This window comes from Anolis carolinensis, chromosome 2 (genome assembly GCF_035594765.1).
Source record: "Anolis carolinensis isolate JA03-04 chromosome 2, rAnoCar3.1.pri, whole genome shotgun sequence".
Lineage (NCBI taxonomy): Eukaryota > Metazoa > Chordata > Lepidosauria > Squamata > Dactyloidae > Anolis > Anolis carolinensis.
In genome coordinates, this window is record NC_085842.1 from 222,963,917 (window position 1) to 222,982,111 (window position 18,195).

General features: G+C 42.7%; 1 protein-coding gene across 3 annotated transcripts; it reads right to left on the minus strand.

Annotated features, from left to right (window-relative positions):
• Window positions 1-504: 504 nt before the first annotated feature.
• On the minus strand, window positions 505-18,150 carry LOC134296561 (beta-crystallin A4-like). Of its 3 annotated transcripts, none has more exons than XM_062971826.1 (6): window positions 18,030-18,150; window positions 17,238-17,311; window positions 17,003-17,121; window positions 15,294-15,435; window positions 7,350-7,367; window positions 505-972 (listed from the first exon to the last, which is right to left on the minus strand). In XM_062971826.1, the coding sequence occupies exons 2-6, from the start codon at window positions 17,274-17,276 to the stop codon at window positions 799-801; spliced, it is 492 nt and encodes a 163-aa protein (XP_062827896.1). In that variant the 5' UTR covers window positions 17,277-17,311; window positions 18,030-18,150; the 3' UTR covers window positions 505-798. The 3 variants fall into 3 exon arrangements, with proteins under 3 accessions (XP_062827896.1, XP_062827895.1, XP_062827897.1); XM_062971825.1 differs by having other exon boundaries at window positions 7,225-7,367; XM_062971827.1 differs by lacking the exon at window positions 7,350-7,367.
• Window positions 18,151-18,195: the final 45 nt, after the last annotated feature.

Genomic DNA, 18,195 nt, shown 5'->3' on the forward strand with positions numbered 1-18,195 from the left:
CCACCTGCACTGGTTTCTGCCAGAGTCTTTGAAGTTCAATCTTGAGGTCCTGATAGCAGCTGAGTTTTTCCTGTTGTTTTTCGTCAATGCGACTGTCACCTGGGATGGCAACATCAATGATCCAACCCTTTTTCTTTTCCACAACTGTGATGTCTCGTGTGTTGTGTTCCAGAACTTTGTCAGTCTGGATTCGGAAGTCCCACAGTATCTTTGCGTGCTCATTTTCCAATACTATTGCAGGTTTGTGATCCCACCAGTTCTTTACTGCTGGGAGGTGGTACTTGAAGCATAAGTTCCAATGGATCATTTGGGCCACATAGTTGTGCCTCTGTTTGTAGTCTGTCTGTGCGATTTTTTTACAGCAGCTGAGGATATGATTAATGGTTTCGTCGGTTTCCTTGCACAGTCTGCATTATTATTATTATTATTATTATTATTATTATATTATTATTATTATTATTATTTGACTACCATTGTAATAAACAGAAATAATATAACTAATAATAGAGACATATAAATATATTTATTAAGGCTGAATGCTATGGAATTCCAGGATTTGTAGTATCCCAAAGGCCCGTTATCCTTCATAAGTAACAGATCATCATCATCATAAACACAGTTTGACGCCATTATTATTGCAAGGATGATTGTATGTAGTAGAATGTCCAGGACAACTCCCTAATTTCCATATACCTTATTTGTATATTTGGGGCGTGGTTAGTATGTTGATGTTGGCTGCCTCCTTATGGCCTATGATTGTCTCTTCCGCCTCCTTCTGGACTGCACTTTGTCAAAGGTTTACTGTATATTTTGGGACGGGGCTATCAATGCTGTATCCTCCGAATGGACTGGACTTGGAAGCTCTGTGCATGCGCGCCCAGTTCCCTGAAATGCTTGTATTCGCCTCTGTGGCAGTCGCTCTCCAGCACAAACTGGGACCCCTTGTATCCGGGGAACTGGGAGCAGACCCAACTGGGAAAAAGAGAGGAAAGGCATTTTAAACGTTATACATACATACACACACTCACCATGAAATGAATGTTTAGTTCCTTCAAGCCTATGGCCAATTATATTACTATTATTGTTATATATTTATTGTTATTTTGTATTATATTACTATTATATTACACCAATATATATATAATTTAATATTTTGGTCATGAGAGAAGCCTTCCAGCAGGGTTATAACACATCCGGACGTCCCCTGGGCAATATCTCTGTAGACGGCCCATTCTCTCACACCAGAAGCAAGTTGCAGTATGTTCTCAAGTTGCTTCTGACACCATAATTTTTTAAAAAATATTTTAAATATTATGATATTATATCACTATTACATTGCTAACCTATTATTCTATTTTATTACTACTATTATTGTATGTGTTATATATTATAATGTTATGTTTACAAATAATATAATAATATGATATAAGAAAATAATATGTGAGAGTATATTAATATTATTAAATTAGTTCATTATCATTGATTTATTATTACCATGTATCTATTTTTGTATAATATAATATAATATGGAAGTTAATAATAATAATAATAATTGGATAATAACCAGGGATTGAATAATACTAATAATAATATAGTATAATATAATAATACAATATAACAAATATTAATGATATTATAATATGGGAGGGAATAGTAACAATAACAATAATAATGAATATAATAATAATATGGTGGGTAATAATGAAGGAGATAATTAGATACATTAATAATATAGTATAGTATAATACGATATGATAATATAACAATAATTATAATAATATATTACATTATATCATTATTTTATTATCATTGTTTATTAGTATGATAATATATTTTAATTTATTATTATATTATATATAATATATGAGAGTATAATAATTATATGCTGGATAATAGGGAGAGATAAGCTTCAATAATAATATATCTAATAATAATAATATGGGAGTGTATAATAAGATGATGATGATGATGATGATGATGATATGGTGTGGAATAATATGTGAGAGAACAAGACTCAACAACAACAACAATAATAACAATAACAATAACAGCAATGTGGTGATCTGTATGGGGTTCCTCCAAAGGCGAGGCTATGCAAATGAGGGAGTGTCACTCTTGCTCTGGATTGGATGGCCAGGGAGCCAATTACACTGCTTCTCCATCCCAGGTATTATTATTATTATTATACACATTAATTACATATTATATTATTATGTCTTTTATTAGTTTTATTATGAGTTTTATTATTAGTTTTATTATCAGCCACTACGCTGGAGACCAAGAGATGTGTTTGGATAATAATTATAATATATATGCACACAATGTAAGAAAATAGTTATATATAACAACTAGCTGTGCCCGGCCACACGTTGCTGTGGCGTTGTCTGGTGGTTTTGGTGAGAAATTGTTGAGGTAGTGGTGGTATTGGATGTCTGTTGTATGGTTGTCTTTATGTTTAGTATGCACACTGAAGTGGATTATATGGCAGTGTGGAGTCAAGATAATCCAGTTCAAAGCAGATAATATAAGATTATAAATGGGTTATATAGATGTGGAAGGGCCTTGAGTTTACACTGCCATATAATCCAGTTAAAATCTGATAATCTGTGGAAGAGGCCTAAGTGAGGCCTAACTCTGCCTGTGTCCTGGGCTGAGTAGGTTGCTAGGAGACCAAGTGGGTGGAGCTTAGCCTTCAAACTGGCAGCAATTGGATAAAAACTATTATTCCTCTCCCTATAATTAGGACTTTATTTTTCTTTTCTTTTTGTTGTATCAACCTAGAGTCGTGAATGATGGGTTGTGTTGTCAAATTTCGAGGTTTGGGGGCCTGTAGTTTTGTTGTTTTGTCCGCTGCCCTGATGCCATCACTCTTTTATATATAGACTAGCTGTGCCCGGCCACGCGTTGCTGTGGCTTAGTCTGGTGGTGTTTGGTCAGTCTACATTAGGTTGTATTGATGCTGTGACCTCCACCTTCTTTATACTCACATTAGTAGTAGTATTTGAAGTCTGTTACCTTCTTCAATTTTTGTGTTGATTGATAATTGCTTGAGATCCCTGTTGTCTTTGGTTTGTTGTTAATTGTAATGTCTGATTCTGCTGAGTGCGGTTTACATTTTTATTGTGGTACAATAATTTTTTTTTGTTTTGCCTGTGTAGGTGTTTATTATTGTTGTTGTTGTAGTGATTATGAAGGTTGGATAAGTTAGATGCTACTGTATTGTTTTTTGGAGACCCAGTGTAGCACTGACTGGCCTCTCAGCCTCAGTGCCTGGCTGTTTCTTGCCTGTGATGGTATTGATTCTTATTGTTGTTGTTGTCATTGTTATTATTGTAATTGTTTTTTTGGAGGCCAAGTGTGAATGTAGGGATTGGGGAGGTGGATGAGTTGTGTTGTCAAATTTTGTATTTGTTAGTCACAATGCGTTGTTGTGAGTTTTGTGGGTCCGGATTGTGGTTTTGTGGTGTGGTTGTGTTGTTACAACTGAGAGGCAAGGCTTTTGTGTTGTGTTGCCAAGTTTTGTATTTCTGGGGCGTTTAGCTGTGTGGCAAGTTTTGTATTTCTGGGGCGTTTAGTTGTATTGTTATAGTCACGATGCACTGTTGTGAGTTTTGTGGATCCGGATTGTGGTTTTGTGGTGTGGTTGTGTTGTTACAATCGGGAGGGAATGCTTTTGGGTTGTGTTGGCAAGTTTCGTATTTCTGGGGCGTTTAGTTGTGTTGTTATAGTCCTGATGCATTGTTGTGAGTTCTGTGGGTCCAGTATGGTTTTGTGGTGTGGTTGTGTTGTTACAACTGGGAGGCAAGGCTTTTGCGTTGTGTTGTCAAATTTTGTATTTCTGGGGTGTTTAGTTGTGTTATATTCATGATGCGTTGTTGTGAGTTTTGTGGGTCCGGATTGTGGTTTTGTGGTGTAGTTGTGTTGTTACAACTGGGAGAAAAGGCTTTTGTGTTGTGTTGTCAAGTTTTGTATTTCTGGGGCGTTTAGTTGTGTGCCAAGTTTCGTATTTCTGGGGAGTTTAGTTGTGTTGTTATAGTCACGATGCATTGTTGTGAGTTTTGTGGGTCTGGATTGTGGTTTTGTGGTGTGGTTGTGTTGTTACAACCGGAAGGCAAGGCTTTTGCATTGTGTTGTCAAGTTTTATATTTCTGGGGCGTTTAGTTGTGTGCCAAGTTTCGTATTTCTGGGGCGTTTAGTTGTGTTGTTATAGTCACAATGCATTGTTGTGAGTTTTGTGGGTCTGGATTGTGGTTTAGTGGTGTGGTTGTGTTGTTACAACCTGGAGGGAAGGGTTTTGCATTGTGTTGGCAAGTTTCGTATTTCTGGGGCGTTTAGTTGTGTTGTTATAGTCACGATGCGTTGTTGTGAGTTTTGTGGGTCCTGTGTAGTTTTGTGGTGTGGTTGTGTTGTTACAACTGGGAGGCAAGGCTTTTGCATTGTGTTGCCAAGTTTTGTATTTCTGGGGCGTTTAGTTGTGTTGTTATCGCATGATGCGTTGTTGTGAGTTTTGTGGGTCTGGATTGTGGTTTTGTGGTGTGGTTGTGTTGTTGTAACCTGGAGGCAAGCCTTTTGCATTATGTTGCCAAATTTCGTATTTCTGGGATGTTTAGTTTTGTTGTTATAGTCACTGCGCAAACAACTTCATCATTTTATATATATAGACTAGCTGTGCCCGGCCACGCGTTGCTGTGGCGAAGTATGGTGGTATGGGAAATAAAGTATTGAGGAATTGGTGGTAGTTATGGTAAAGGGTAAAGGTTTTCCCCTGACGTTAAGTCCAGTCATGTCTGATTCTGGGGGTTGGTGCTCATCTCCATTTCTAAGCCAAAGAGCCGGCGTTGTCCGTAGACTCCTCCAAGCTCATGTGGGATGACTGCATGGAGCGGCGTTACCTTCCCGCCAGAGCAGTACCTATTGATGCACTCACATTTACATGTTTTTGAACTTCTGGGTTGGCAGAAGCTGGGGCTAACAGTGGGGGCTCTCTCCGCTCCCCCAATTCAAACCTGCGGCCTTTCGGTCCAGAAGTTCAGCAGCTCAGCGCTTTAACATGCTGTGCCATCAGGGGATATTATTTCCTAAAGGTTGTGAATATACAATATTTTTGATTGTTTTTTTTTGTTTTTGTTTTTTTGTCTGTTGGAGGCAAGTATGAATGCTGCAATTAGGAAAAATGATTAGGATGTAATGGCCTTGCAGATTTAAAGCCTAGCTGTTTCCTCCCTGAGTGATTTTTTTGTTGGGAGGTGTTAGCTGGCCCTGATTCTTTCCTGTCTGGAATTGCCTTGTTTTCAGAGTGGTGTTGTTTGCAATATTTTATGTGCTTCTACTGTCTGTGGCCCTGAGAAAACAGAGGATTGGCCAGACTTTGATGATGAGAATACTTTGTTGGGAGGTGTTAGCTGGCCCTGATTGTTTCCTGTGTGGAATTCCCGTTTTCAGAGTGTTGTTCTTTATTTAATGTTCTGATTTTAGAGATTGTATTGTTCTGATTTATTATACCACATAAATTTTTATATATTCTGATTTTAGTGTTTTTGAATACTTGGAGCCAGATTGTATTCATTTTCACGGTTGACCGCAACACAATAATAATAATAATAATAATAATAATAATAATAATAATAATAGTAATGATAGTAATGATAGTAATAATAATGACTTTGGTAATACATAGTGCTTCACTGCCTTCTCAGCTTCCTTTCTGGAAGAATCCTTTCTTGGGAGGTGTTAGCTGGCCCTGATTGTTTCCTTTGTGGAATTTCCAATTTCCTTGCTTTATTTACTTTCTTTATTTCTTTATTACTGTCCTGGTTTTAGAGATTATATTGTTCTGCATTATTCTATCCTAGAAATTATTTCATATCAAAGTAGAATCTCACTTATCCAACATTCGCTTATACAATGTTCTGGATTATCCAACGCAGTCTGCCTTTTCATAATCAATGTTTTTGTAGTCAGTGTTTTAAATTCATTGTGATATTTTACTGGTAAATTTGTAAATACAGTACAGTAAAGTCTTACTTATCCAACATAATGTTGGATAAGCGAATATATTTGGATAATAAGGGGGCGTTAAGGAAAAGCCTATTAAATATCAAATTAGGTTATGATTTTACAAATGAAACACCAAAACATCATGTTAGACAACAAATTTGGCAGAAAAAGTAGTTCAATACACAGTAATGCTATGTAGTAATTACTGTATTTATTAATTTAGCACCAAAATATCACGATATATTGAAAACATTGACTACAAAAATGCGTTGGATAATCCAGAACGTTGGATAAGCGAGTGTTGGATAAGTGAGACTCTACTGTAATTACTACATAGCATTACTGCGCGTGGAACTACCTTTTCTGTCAAATTTGTTGTATAATATGATGTTTTGGTGCTTAATTTGTATAATGATTACCTAATTTGATGTTTAATCAGCTTTTCCTGAATCCCTTCTTATTATCCAATATATTTACTTATCCTGCTGGCCTGTTTATGTTGGATAAGTGAGACTCTACTGTATATTGATAATCTTATATTATCTGCTCAGAACTGGATTATATGAGGCCCCTTCTTCACAGCTGTATAAAATGCCCACTGAAGTGGATTATATGGTAGTGTGGAGTCAAGATAATCCAGTGCAAAGCAGATAATATAAGATTCTAAATGGGTTATATAGCTGTGTGGAAGGGCCTTGAGTCTACACTGCCATATAATCCAGTGCAAATTAGATAATCTGTGGAAGAAGCCTAAGTGAGGCCTAAATTTGCCTGTCCCCTAACTGAAACCTGGCTGTCCCTTGGTTGCTAGGCAACGAAGTGGGCAGAGATTAGCCCTCTAAACTGGCAGCAATTGGATAAAAACAATTATTGCTCTCCCTCTAATTAGGACTTTATTTTTCTTTTCTTTTTGTTGTATCAACCCTGAGGCATGTGTGATGGGTTGTGTTGTCAAATTTCAAGGTTGGGGGGCCTGTAGTTTTGTTGCTTTGTCCACTGCCCTGATGCCATCACTCTTTTATATATATAGATATAACATATAATAATAATGGCAATAATAATAATATGAGAAAGTATAATAATGATTATATTTATATTTATATATATATATATATAAACAAATAATATTTATTAATACTAATAATAATATAACTATTTAAGTAGTAGCAATATGGAGGTCTGTGTGATGTTCCCAGGGGTTTGGCTATGCAAATGGGCCTGACTCACGCTCCTGATTGGACGGCCACGGATCCAATGGCATTGCTGTTCCACCCCAGGGCCTGGAGGGAGGGGCAGTCCTGGCTCAGCTCTCCCTTCCGGCCAAGGAAGTTCTCCTGCTCATAGAGAATCACCTTGCTCTCTCGAAGGTTCTGAGGAAGAGGGAATAGGTCAAAGGGTCAAGGGTCACCATCTAAAGGCCCATCCCTGGCCTTTCTTCCATTCTGTAAAGAGGTAGGTCAATCAATAAATATAGATAAGTCATTGGTAGGTAAGTAGATTAATCAATAGATAGGTTAGATGAATAGATCAATATGGTGGATTGTGATGACTCATGGGCCTTGTAGTCCTGCTCAGGACATTGTAATTCCTGATGAAGATGAAAACTTGGGTTTTTTACCTTCCCAGTCTGAACTGGATTCCTCTCAGCCAGATCTTTCCCAGGCAGATCTGGGAACCTTGCACCTGCAAGAAAGTTGTCTCCCAGAAGTATGTCAAACAAGCCCAGAGCCTACTTCTCCCGTATTCTTGCGCCGGGAGTTTTGTAAACAACAGAGAAGTTTAGATTCAGCTTCGCGCAGGAGTGCGAGGATTGCAGCTAAGAATGTGGCCAATTAAGACTGCTTCTCGTGAGAATCTTTGGGGAGTCTCACATCTGGTCTCAGAGTTAGCTTTCGGTTCTGATTCCCAGAGAACTGCTTCGGCGGGAAGCTAGACTCTATTTAGGTGTTTTACCCGCGTAGTAACTTCGCGGAGTCAATTCGTCAGCCTACGGAGCGAGTTGTGTCTGGACAGCGCGCTCCGGTTCAAGCCTCGCTCCTGCTCAAGCCTTGCCTTGCTATCCAGCCTTCGCCTTGCTTCCCAGCCTTTGTTTATCTACGGACTTTGCCTTGTTTCCCAGGATCAATCCTTGCCTTGTTCCACGGATTTATCAAGTTATTCCACGGACCTTGTTCTTGTTCTTAGTTACCTTGTTCCACGTTCAAGCCTTGTTTCAAGTATCAAGTTATTTCCTAGCCTCGCTCAAGTTTCATGGACTAAAGGACCTTGTCATCTCCCCTCACTTTGCTTGGCAAAGTGAGTGTTTCGGTTATTGGATTACAACTTTGGACCTTAATATTTCTTATTGGACATTGCTTTTTTGGACTAATTCTGACCTTTCCTGAAAGGTCTAATTCTGGACTATTTTCTACACTTGTTTTTATTAACTTTATATATTCCTACAATAAAGATATTAGATAGATTCTGGCCTCTGTGTATGGTTATTGGTGCTCTGCAGCCTGGGTCGTGACAGTTTGACTCCGCCACCCTAAGCACCAATTAACCTCGGCCAGAATGTCTACCGGAACCGTACCTGGGCCGAGCGGCCAGCCGATTACCTACACCATCGACAAGGAAGAGGTGGACCGAATCCGTGATAAGCTCAATGCACAGGATGGAGAAATAAGGGGTTTGAAGGAACGCGGAGTTCGTCTTCCGGCCATGGCGTTGCCAACCAAGTTTACTGGAGAAGCTTCTAAGGTTCATGTCTTCCGTCGCCAATGTCAAGCTTATCTGGAGGCCCGTGCTGCCGAGTTTCCCCAAGAAGACATCAAAGTGGCATGGGTTTACAGTCTTCTAGACGGGCCAGCGGCCAGCTGGGCGACGGCACTGTTCGACCAAGCCTCTCCACACCTAAGATCAGCGCAACACTTCTTGGACCACCTCAAGGAGACTTGGGGAATCGAGGACAATTTGGAGGCAGCCGGTCACAAACTCCGTCGCCTTTTCCAAGGAGACAGACCTATGTCTCAGTATATAGCCGAGTTCCGAGTGCTGGCCCACAACACCGGCTGGAACGATGTAGCCCTCAGGGGACAATTCCGGGAGGGTCTCAACATTGAAATGCTGGAAGAAATCTCCAAGGTGGATCCTCCCCAGACCCTCGAGGCACTCATTGATCAATGTTTACGGGCTGAAGTCATGATTGCCAACAGGAAACAGTGGGTTCGAGGCCAGGGCAGTAGAGCCGGGGCAAAACCCCCCGCTCCCGCCAGCGTTCAGCCACGTCCGGTGTGGAGACCCCCACCGCCAACCCCATACCCCAGAGGAGGCGAGGAGGTGCCGATGCAGTTGGGCAATGTGCGTCCCAGACTAGATGTCGCCGAGAAGGCCCGTCGTCAACGCTTAAACCTCTGCTGGTACTGCGGGAACGGGGGCCACTTCGCCAGAGAGTGCCCAGCCAAAGGGAAGCCTGCCGCCCGTCTTGCGGCGGCGTCCTCCACGGAGACGAAGGCGTCTGAGCCGACTGGCACACAGCCGGCGGGGGAAGCCAACGACCGGGTGTAGAGGGGCTCGCCAACCCGGTCAAAAAATCCATCCAAGAGCCGCCAACCGGGGTCCTGTTCCTTCTCGTGGTCACATTATGGTCAGCAAAAAGGGGACCCGTCATGATCCACGCCATGATAGACTCTGGAGCTACCAACAATTTCATCGATAGAGAGTATGCCGACTCTCTGGGATTACAATATCATGATTTCAAGAATGCCCGTGTGGTGCAAGCCATAGACGGCCGTCCCCTCAAGACGGGCCCCGTAAGTCAGTGGTCGGAACCCACCAGGATGTGGATAAGGGAACATATGGAAGAGATTTCCTTCTTTGTTACCAAGGTTCCCCATTTCCCTGTGATTTTGGGAATTCCATGGCTGACTCTCCACGACCCTAACATCTCCTGGTCCAACAGAGAACTGCAGTTTGCTTCACCGTACTGCCAAAACCATTGCCTCGTAGCCAAGGTATGCCATGCCACAGACACCGAGCCCATCATCACCTTGCCAAAGAAGTACTCCGAGTATTGGGATGTATTCAATGAGAAAGAAGCCGAAAAATTACCCCCACATAGACCTTATGACTGTGCCATTGACTTGGTGGAGGGGGCCCCGATCCCGCGAGGGCATCTCTACTCCCTGACTGAACCAGAGCAAGAAGCTCTCAGGGAATTCCTAGAGACAAACCTTCGCAAGGGATTCATCAGACCCTCTCAATCCCCAGCCGCCTCCCCAGTGATGTTTGTGAAGAAGAAGTCAGGGGAACTACGCTTGGTGGTGGACTACAGAGCATTGAACAATATCACCAAGCGGAACAGCTATCCCCTGCCTTTAATCTCGGATCTACTGGATCGGCTTCGAGGAGCCAAGGTTTACACCAAGCTGGATCTTCGGGGGGCTTACAACTTAGTTCGCATCAGGGAAGGGGACGAGTGGAAGACCGCCTTCCAGACCAAATTCGGATTATTTGAGTCCCGAGTTATGAATTTCGGTTTATGCGGAGCCCCCGCAACGTTCCAGCATTTTGTCAATGACATTTTTCAGGACTATCTAGACAGGTTCTTGATAATCTACCTGGACGATTTTTTGGTGTTTTCCAGATCACAATCAGAACATGAGAACCACGTCAAAATGGTGTTACAACGATTGCGGGATCATGGACTTTATGCCAAGCTGGAAAAATGCGCTTTTGATCTACAAGAGGTAGATTTCCTTGGTTACCGCATCTCGCCTCTAGGGCTTTCCATGGATCCAGCCAAAGTTTCAGCAGTATTGGAATGGCGGGCGCCAACTAACAAGAAAGAGGTGCAGCGTTTCTTGGGGTTCGCGAACTACTACCGCAAGTTCATTCCAGATTTTGCCCGCTGGTCCGACCCCATCACTAGCTGCATCCGTGGAAAGCAGCCTTTCCGCTGGACTGATCAAGCAGAGAAAGGGTTCCAGCAACTAAAGAAACTATTCACCTCCCAGCCAATTCTACAGCACCCAAATCCTGGAACCCCTTTTGTGGTGCAAGCGGACGCCTCTGATGTGGCAATTGGGGCTGTACTCTTACAACCGGTGGGAGATCACCTCCACCCCTGTGCCTTTTATTCTCGTCAACTAACCACACCAGAGAGGAATTACACCATTTGGGAAAAAGAACTACTGGCCATAAAGGCAGCCTTTGAAACTTGGAGACATTGGCTAGAAGGGGCCAAATTTCCCATTGAAGTCCACACTGATCATCGTAATCTAGAACATCTAAGAACTGCCCGCAAACTAAATCAGAGGCAGCAACGTTGGGCTTTATTCTTTGAACGTTTCAACTTCCAGATCCATTATGTGACCCCAGCCCAAACCAAGCAAGCAGACGCCCTGTCACGTAAACCGGAATACGCTGCAGGACGCAAGGAGACCTTTGAATCCCAACTGCTACAACCTGAGAACTTTGCCACGCTCACGGTGGGGAACACCAAATCCATTCCCATTGGTTCAACTTCCCCTACTCCAGGACCCATCTGTGCTCAAGAAATCAGGGCTAGTCAGCAAGCAGATGCCTGGGCGCAGGACCAACTTCGCCAAGGTCTGCATTTTCCCTTTTCGCTTAAAGATGGGCTGCTCTGCTATAGAAATCATGTCTATATCCCACCCGGACCGGGCAGGGAAAAGGCGCTTCGTCTGTGTCATGACTGCAAACCAGCAGGACACTTCGGACTATTTAAAACTATGCATCTGATCCTAAGGGATTTTTGGTGGCCCAAGATCCGCAAGGATGTGGAAAAATATGTCAACACCTGCCCAGTATGCCAGCGCTCCAAGATACGAAGGGAGAAGCCCTCAGGGCTTTTACACCCCCTTCCTACCCCATCTCGCCCATGGGAAATAATTTCCGCGGATTTCATCACTGACCTACCACCTTCCTGTGGGTTCACCACGATCTTAGTGGTGGTGGACCTATTCACCAAGTTAGCCCATTTCATTCCCTGCGAAGGCCTCCCCACGGCCAAGGAAACTGCGGATTTATTTCTTCAACATGTCTTCAGACTACATGGATTGCCCAAGAGTTTAGTCACAGACCGTGGATCTCAATTCACCTCTCGTTTTTGGAAGGCACTACAAAAACTATTGGGCATAGACTCTCGCTTATCTTCAGCTCATCATCCCCAAACAGATGGGCAAACGGAGCGCACCAATGCCACTTTGGAGCAGTATCTTCGCTGTTATGTAAACTATCAACAGGACAATTGGGCTTCTCTGTTACCACTGTCTGAGTTTGCCTACAACAATGGAGTTCAAGCTTCTACAAAAGAAACGCCGTTCTTTGCAAACTACGGCTTCCATCCACGTTTCTTTCCCCCTGTCATTGAAACTTCAGAGGTTCCCGCAGCAGAGGATTGGCTGCAGGAACTCACAGCGGTGCAACAACTTTTGCTCCAGCAACTGGACCAAGCCAAGGAGGACTATAAACGCCACGCTGACAAACATCGCCAGCCGGGCCCCGAAATCAAGGTAGGAGATCGGGTTTTCCTGTCCACTCGCTTTCTGCCCTCCCACCGCCCTTGCCGGAAGTTAGATGCCCGTTTCATTGGCCCCTATCCAGTGGTGGCGCAATTAAACCCCGTGACTTTCAAACTCCAACTTCCGCGTTCAATGCGCATTCACCCAGTGTTTCACCGTTCCCTGCTCCTTCCGGCGGATGGTGTGCGTCCTGATACAGACCAACCGGCCCCCCCTCCTGTTTTGATGAATGGGGAGGAGGAGTTCGAGGTTGAGGACATTTTGGATTCTCGCTTTCACCGCCGCCGCCTACAATATCTCATTGACTGGGTGGGTTTTGGCCCTGAAGAACGCTCTTGGGAAGACGCCTCCACAGTCCATGCTCCTGATCTAACCCGTCGCTTTCATCAGACCTATCCCGCCAAGCCGCGACCTCGCGCCTCGGGGAGAGGGCCCCAGTTTGGGAGGGGCCTTGAGGAGGGGGATAGTGTGATGACTCATGGGCCTTGTAGTCCTGCTCAGGACATTGTAATTCCTGATGAAGATGAAAACTTGGGTTTTTTACCTTCCCAGTCTGAACTGGATTCCTCTCAGCCAGATCTTTCCCAGGCAGATCTGGGAACCTTGCACCTGCAAGAAAGTTGTCTCCCAGAAGTATGTCAAACAAGCCCAGAGCCTACTTCTCCCGTATTCTTGCGCCGGGAGTTTTGTAAACAACAGAGAAGTTTAGATTCAGCTTCGCGCAGGAGTGCGAGGATTGCAGCTAAGAATGTGGCCAATTAAGACTGCTTCTCGTGAGAATCTTTGGGGAGTCTCACATCTGGTCTCAGAGTTAGCTTTCGGTTCTGATTCCCAGAGAACTGCTTCGGCGGGAAGCTAGACTCTATTTAGGTGTTTTACCCGCGTAGTAACTTCGCGGAGTCAATTCGTCAGCCTACGGAGCGAGTTGTGTCTGGACAGCGCGCTCCGGTTCAAGCCTCGCTCCTGCTCAAGCCTTGCCTTGCTATCCAGCCTTCGCCTTGCTTCCCAGCCTTTGTTTATCTACGGACTTTGCCTTGTTTCCCAGGATCAATCCTTGCCTTGTTCCACGGATTTATCAAGTTATTCCACGGACCTTGTTCTTGTTCTTAGTTACCTTGTTCCACGTTCAAGCCTTGTTTCAAGTATCAAGTTATTTCCTAGCCTCGCTCAAGTTTCATGGACTAAAGGACCTTGTCATCTCCCCTCACTTTGCTTGGCAAAGTGAGTGTTTCGGTTATTGGATTACAACTTTGGACCTTAATATTTCTTATTGGACATTGCTTTTTTGGACTAATTCTGACCTTTCCTGAAAGGTCTAATTCTGGACTATTTTCTACACTTGTTTTTATTAACTTTATATATTCCTACAATAAAGATATTAGATAGATTCTGGCCTCTGTGTATGGTTATTGGTGCTCTGCAGCCTGGGTCGTGACATGGATGGAAAGATGGATGGATGGATATGGTAGATGTAGTAGATGTATAGATAGGTAGATATTGAGTGGATGGATAGATAGATATGATATAGTGAATGGATGTATGGAGCGATATAGACAGGCAGAGACAGATGAGCAGAAATGGTGGATGGATGGGTAGATATGGATGGATAGAAGGATGGATAGGTAGATCTTGTGGATAGATGAACAGATAAATTGATAGATTAATATGGTGGATGGGTGGATAGATAGATATGGTAGATGGATGGATGAATAGATAAATAGATATAGAGTAGATGGATGGGTGGGTGTGTGCGTGGAAAGATCTGGATGGATAGATAGAGGTATTTATGGATGGGTAGATATTGTGGATCAATGGATGAATAGATGGCTAGTTCTATATCAGTGGTTCTCAACCTGTGGGTCCCCAGATATTTTGGCCTACAATTCCAAGAAATCCCAGCCAGGGTTGTATGTTTTCCGGGTTGTATGGCCATGTTCCAGAAATATTCCCTCCTGACGTTTCGCCCACATCTATGGCAGGCATCCTCAGAGGTTGCCTGAGGATGCCTGCCATAGATGTGGGCGAAACCTCTGAGGATGCCTGCCATAGATGTGGGCGAAACATCAGGAGAAAATACTTCTGGAACATGGCCATACAGCCCAGAAAATATACAACAACCCTGTGATCCTGGCCATGAAAGCCTTCGACAACACAAATTCCAGCCAGTTTACCAGCTGTTAGAATTTCTGAGAGTTGAAGACCCAAACATCTGGGGACCCACAGGTTGAGAACCACTGTTCTGTATGATGGATAGATAGAGCAGGATGGGGGTGGGGGTTTGATAGATTAGATAGAGTGGATGGATGGATGGCTAGATACCAGATAGATAGGGTAGATTAATGGATGGATGAATGGATGGATGAGTAGATATTATGGATAGATGGATGAATAAATCGATAGCTCAAAATGGTAGATGGATAGATGGATAGATAGATAGATAGATAGATAGATAGATAGATAGATAGATATAAAGTAGATGGATGGACAGATTGACAGGGTGGGTGTTGATAGATGTATCTCATGATGGTCTACCCCAGTGGTTCTCAACCTGTGAGTCCCCAGATGTTTTGGCCTTCAATGCCCAGAAATCCTAACAGCTGGCAAACTGGCTGGGATTTCTGAGAGCTGTAGGCCAAAACACCTGGGGGACCCACAGGTTGAGAACCATAGGTCTAGTTGCATCTACCAATAGGCTGAAAGTTCAGAATACATGTAGATTGATAGACGGATGAATGGGCAGAGGGAGGGATGTTAATGGGTGTGGCTACTCACTGCGGAGGGGAGGGGTCGGAAAGAGGCCAATCGAGGGGCCCTGTAGGCATGGCTCCCACTCCAGGCTTCCCAGGAGGGGTAGTCCCCCGGTTCCATCACGAACTGCTGCCCCTGGAGGCCCGCATGGTCAAAGCCCACCCACCTGCAGGACAAGGAGAAGGAAAGGAGGTGGGGGAGGGAGGAAGAGAGAGATACTGGTAAGTAGGTGTACACGTAGACGGGATGGAGAGAGAGTGATAGAGAGATAGGTGGGTAGGTAGGTAGGTAAGTAAGATAGCTGGATTAATAGATACAGATAATTGATAGATAGATATGGATTTATAGATATAGAGTGGATGGATATATGTAGTAGAAATGGTAGATGGATGGGTGGATATTGTGAACAAATGGATGAATAGAGGGATAGATCCATATGATGGATACATATAGATGGATGGATAGATAGAGAGAGAGAAAGGATGGATAGATACTATGGTAGTTAGATATGGTAGGTGGATGGATGGAGAAAGAGAGTGAGAGAAAGACATTTGGGTATTTATATATTTAAGATATTTTTAGCCCGCCTTTCTCCACAAGCGGACTCAAAGCATCTTACAACAGGATAAAACCATACAATACAAAGTTAAAACATGGTTAAAATCACATATTTGTAAACGTATTACCTCCTGTCTCATAAAAACAGATAGGTAAGATAGATGAATTGATACATACATACATACATACATAGCTGATGGATAGATGAATAGATAGATAAATCGAGTGAAGATATGTTATATACGAAAGGTTTGGTAGATTGATACACTGGATGGCCTACAATATAGAGAGATACATATATGAAAGCTGTGGTAGATGGCTCTCATGGAGGCCTAGTTGCATCTACCAATACATTGGAAGGCCATAATAATAATAGATAGATAGACAGACTGGTAAGTAAGTAGGTAGATATGATAGCTGAATGGATGGATAGATGGACAAGTAGATAGAGGAAATAGATGGATGGATGGATAGATATGGATGGATTAATTGATTGATTGATATAAGTGGGTGGATGGATGGATGGATGAATAGATAGAGAGTAGATGGATAGATATAGATATGGATAGATAGATATAAGTGGGTGGGTGGGTGGATGGATGAATAGATAGATAGATAGATAGATAGTGAGTAGATGGGTGGATAAATAGAGAGTGGATAGATATACAGTAGATGGATGAATAGATAGATACAGTAGAGTCTCACTTATCCAACATAAACGGGCCGGCAGAATGTTGGATAAGCGAATATGTTGGATAATAAGGAGGCATTAAGGAAAAGCCTATTAAACATCAAATTAGGTTATGATTTTACAAATGAAGTACCAAAACATCATGTTAGACAACAAATTTGGCAGAAAAAGTAGTTCAATACGCAGTAATGCTATGTAGTAATTACTGTATTTATGAATTTAGCGCCAAAATATCACAATATATTGAAAACATTGACTACAAAAATGTGTTGGATAATCCAGAACGTTGGATAAGCGAGTGTTGGATAAGTGAGACTCTACTGTAGATAGATAGATAGGATGGATGGATAGATAGATAGATAGATAGATAGATATAGATGGGTAGATAGATAGGATACATAGACTTCTAAGGAAGGTCATGATGGGAGCAACCAAAACCGGGGGGGGGGGGGGGGTGCTATGGGATACACAGTCCTCCACTCACGTCCCACTCTCCACTCGAGCTGACCCCACATTGAGGAACCCGCAGTCGGCGACATCATAGCATTCGGAGGTGAACTCATGCTTTCGCCCTTCAAAGGAGGGTTCCTCCCAGACCACCATCTGAAATTTTCATAAATTTGCATATGATTTGGCATTATCCTCCCCCTGGGCCCTTCAATCTCTCCAGAAAAAGAATCCCATAGAATAGAATTGAATGAAATAGAGATCAGGCCTACCTTCCAGAGACCTGCGTACTTCCCGCTGTGCTGGGCCATGGTCGCACCACTGTTGTGCAAAGGGAGGACCAGAGCTATATATTCGAGCAAAAAAAGTGAATAAATATATAGAAACGAAATCTAGAGGAGACTGAAGGAGCAGGCCCTCTGCCTGTTCAAAATGTAATGTAGAGTCTCGGTTAACCAAACTCTCAATTAACCAAAACTCTGAGTTAACCGGAAGTGCAATATAAAGCAGATGCTCAGTTATCCAGAAGTACAGTAGACTCTCAATTAACCAAAACTCTGAGTTAACTGGAAATCCAATATAAAGTAGACTCTCAGTTAACCAGAAATGTCATGTATAGTACTCTCAGTTAATTGGAACTTAATTAAACAAAAATAAACTATAGAGTGGACTCTCAGTTAACTGAAAATGTAATATAGAGTGGATTCTCAGTTAACTAGAAATGTAATGCAGAATAGTAGACTCTCAGTTAACCAGAACTCTCACTTAAATGGAAATGAAATATTGAACTGACTTTCAATTCACTGGATGTCTCAGTTAACTGGAAATGAAATATAGATTAGTAGATTCTCAGTTAACCAGAAATGACATATAGAGTACACTCTCAGTTAACCAGAAATTAAATATAGAATTGTAGCCTCCAGTTAACCAGAAATGAAATATAAAATAGAGTCTCAGTTAACTGGAACTCTTGGTTAACCAGTTTCAGGAGGTGATCAAAGAAATCTCCCAAAAAGTCATATAGACTCTTAGTTAAATGAGACTGTTGGTTAAACAGAACTTACCCCCAAAAGGCTGCTTTCCTTCTCCTATTCTCTCCCCTTTCCCCCTCAATGGGTTTTTATAGCAGATTATAGGCTGCTGTGTCCCCTGATTCAGCTCCACTGGGAACAATGGGGGGATTTGGGAAGGATCAATAGGAAATGCAAAGCTCAGCAGGCTCCCTTCGCC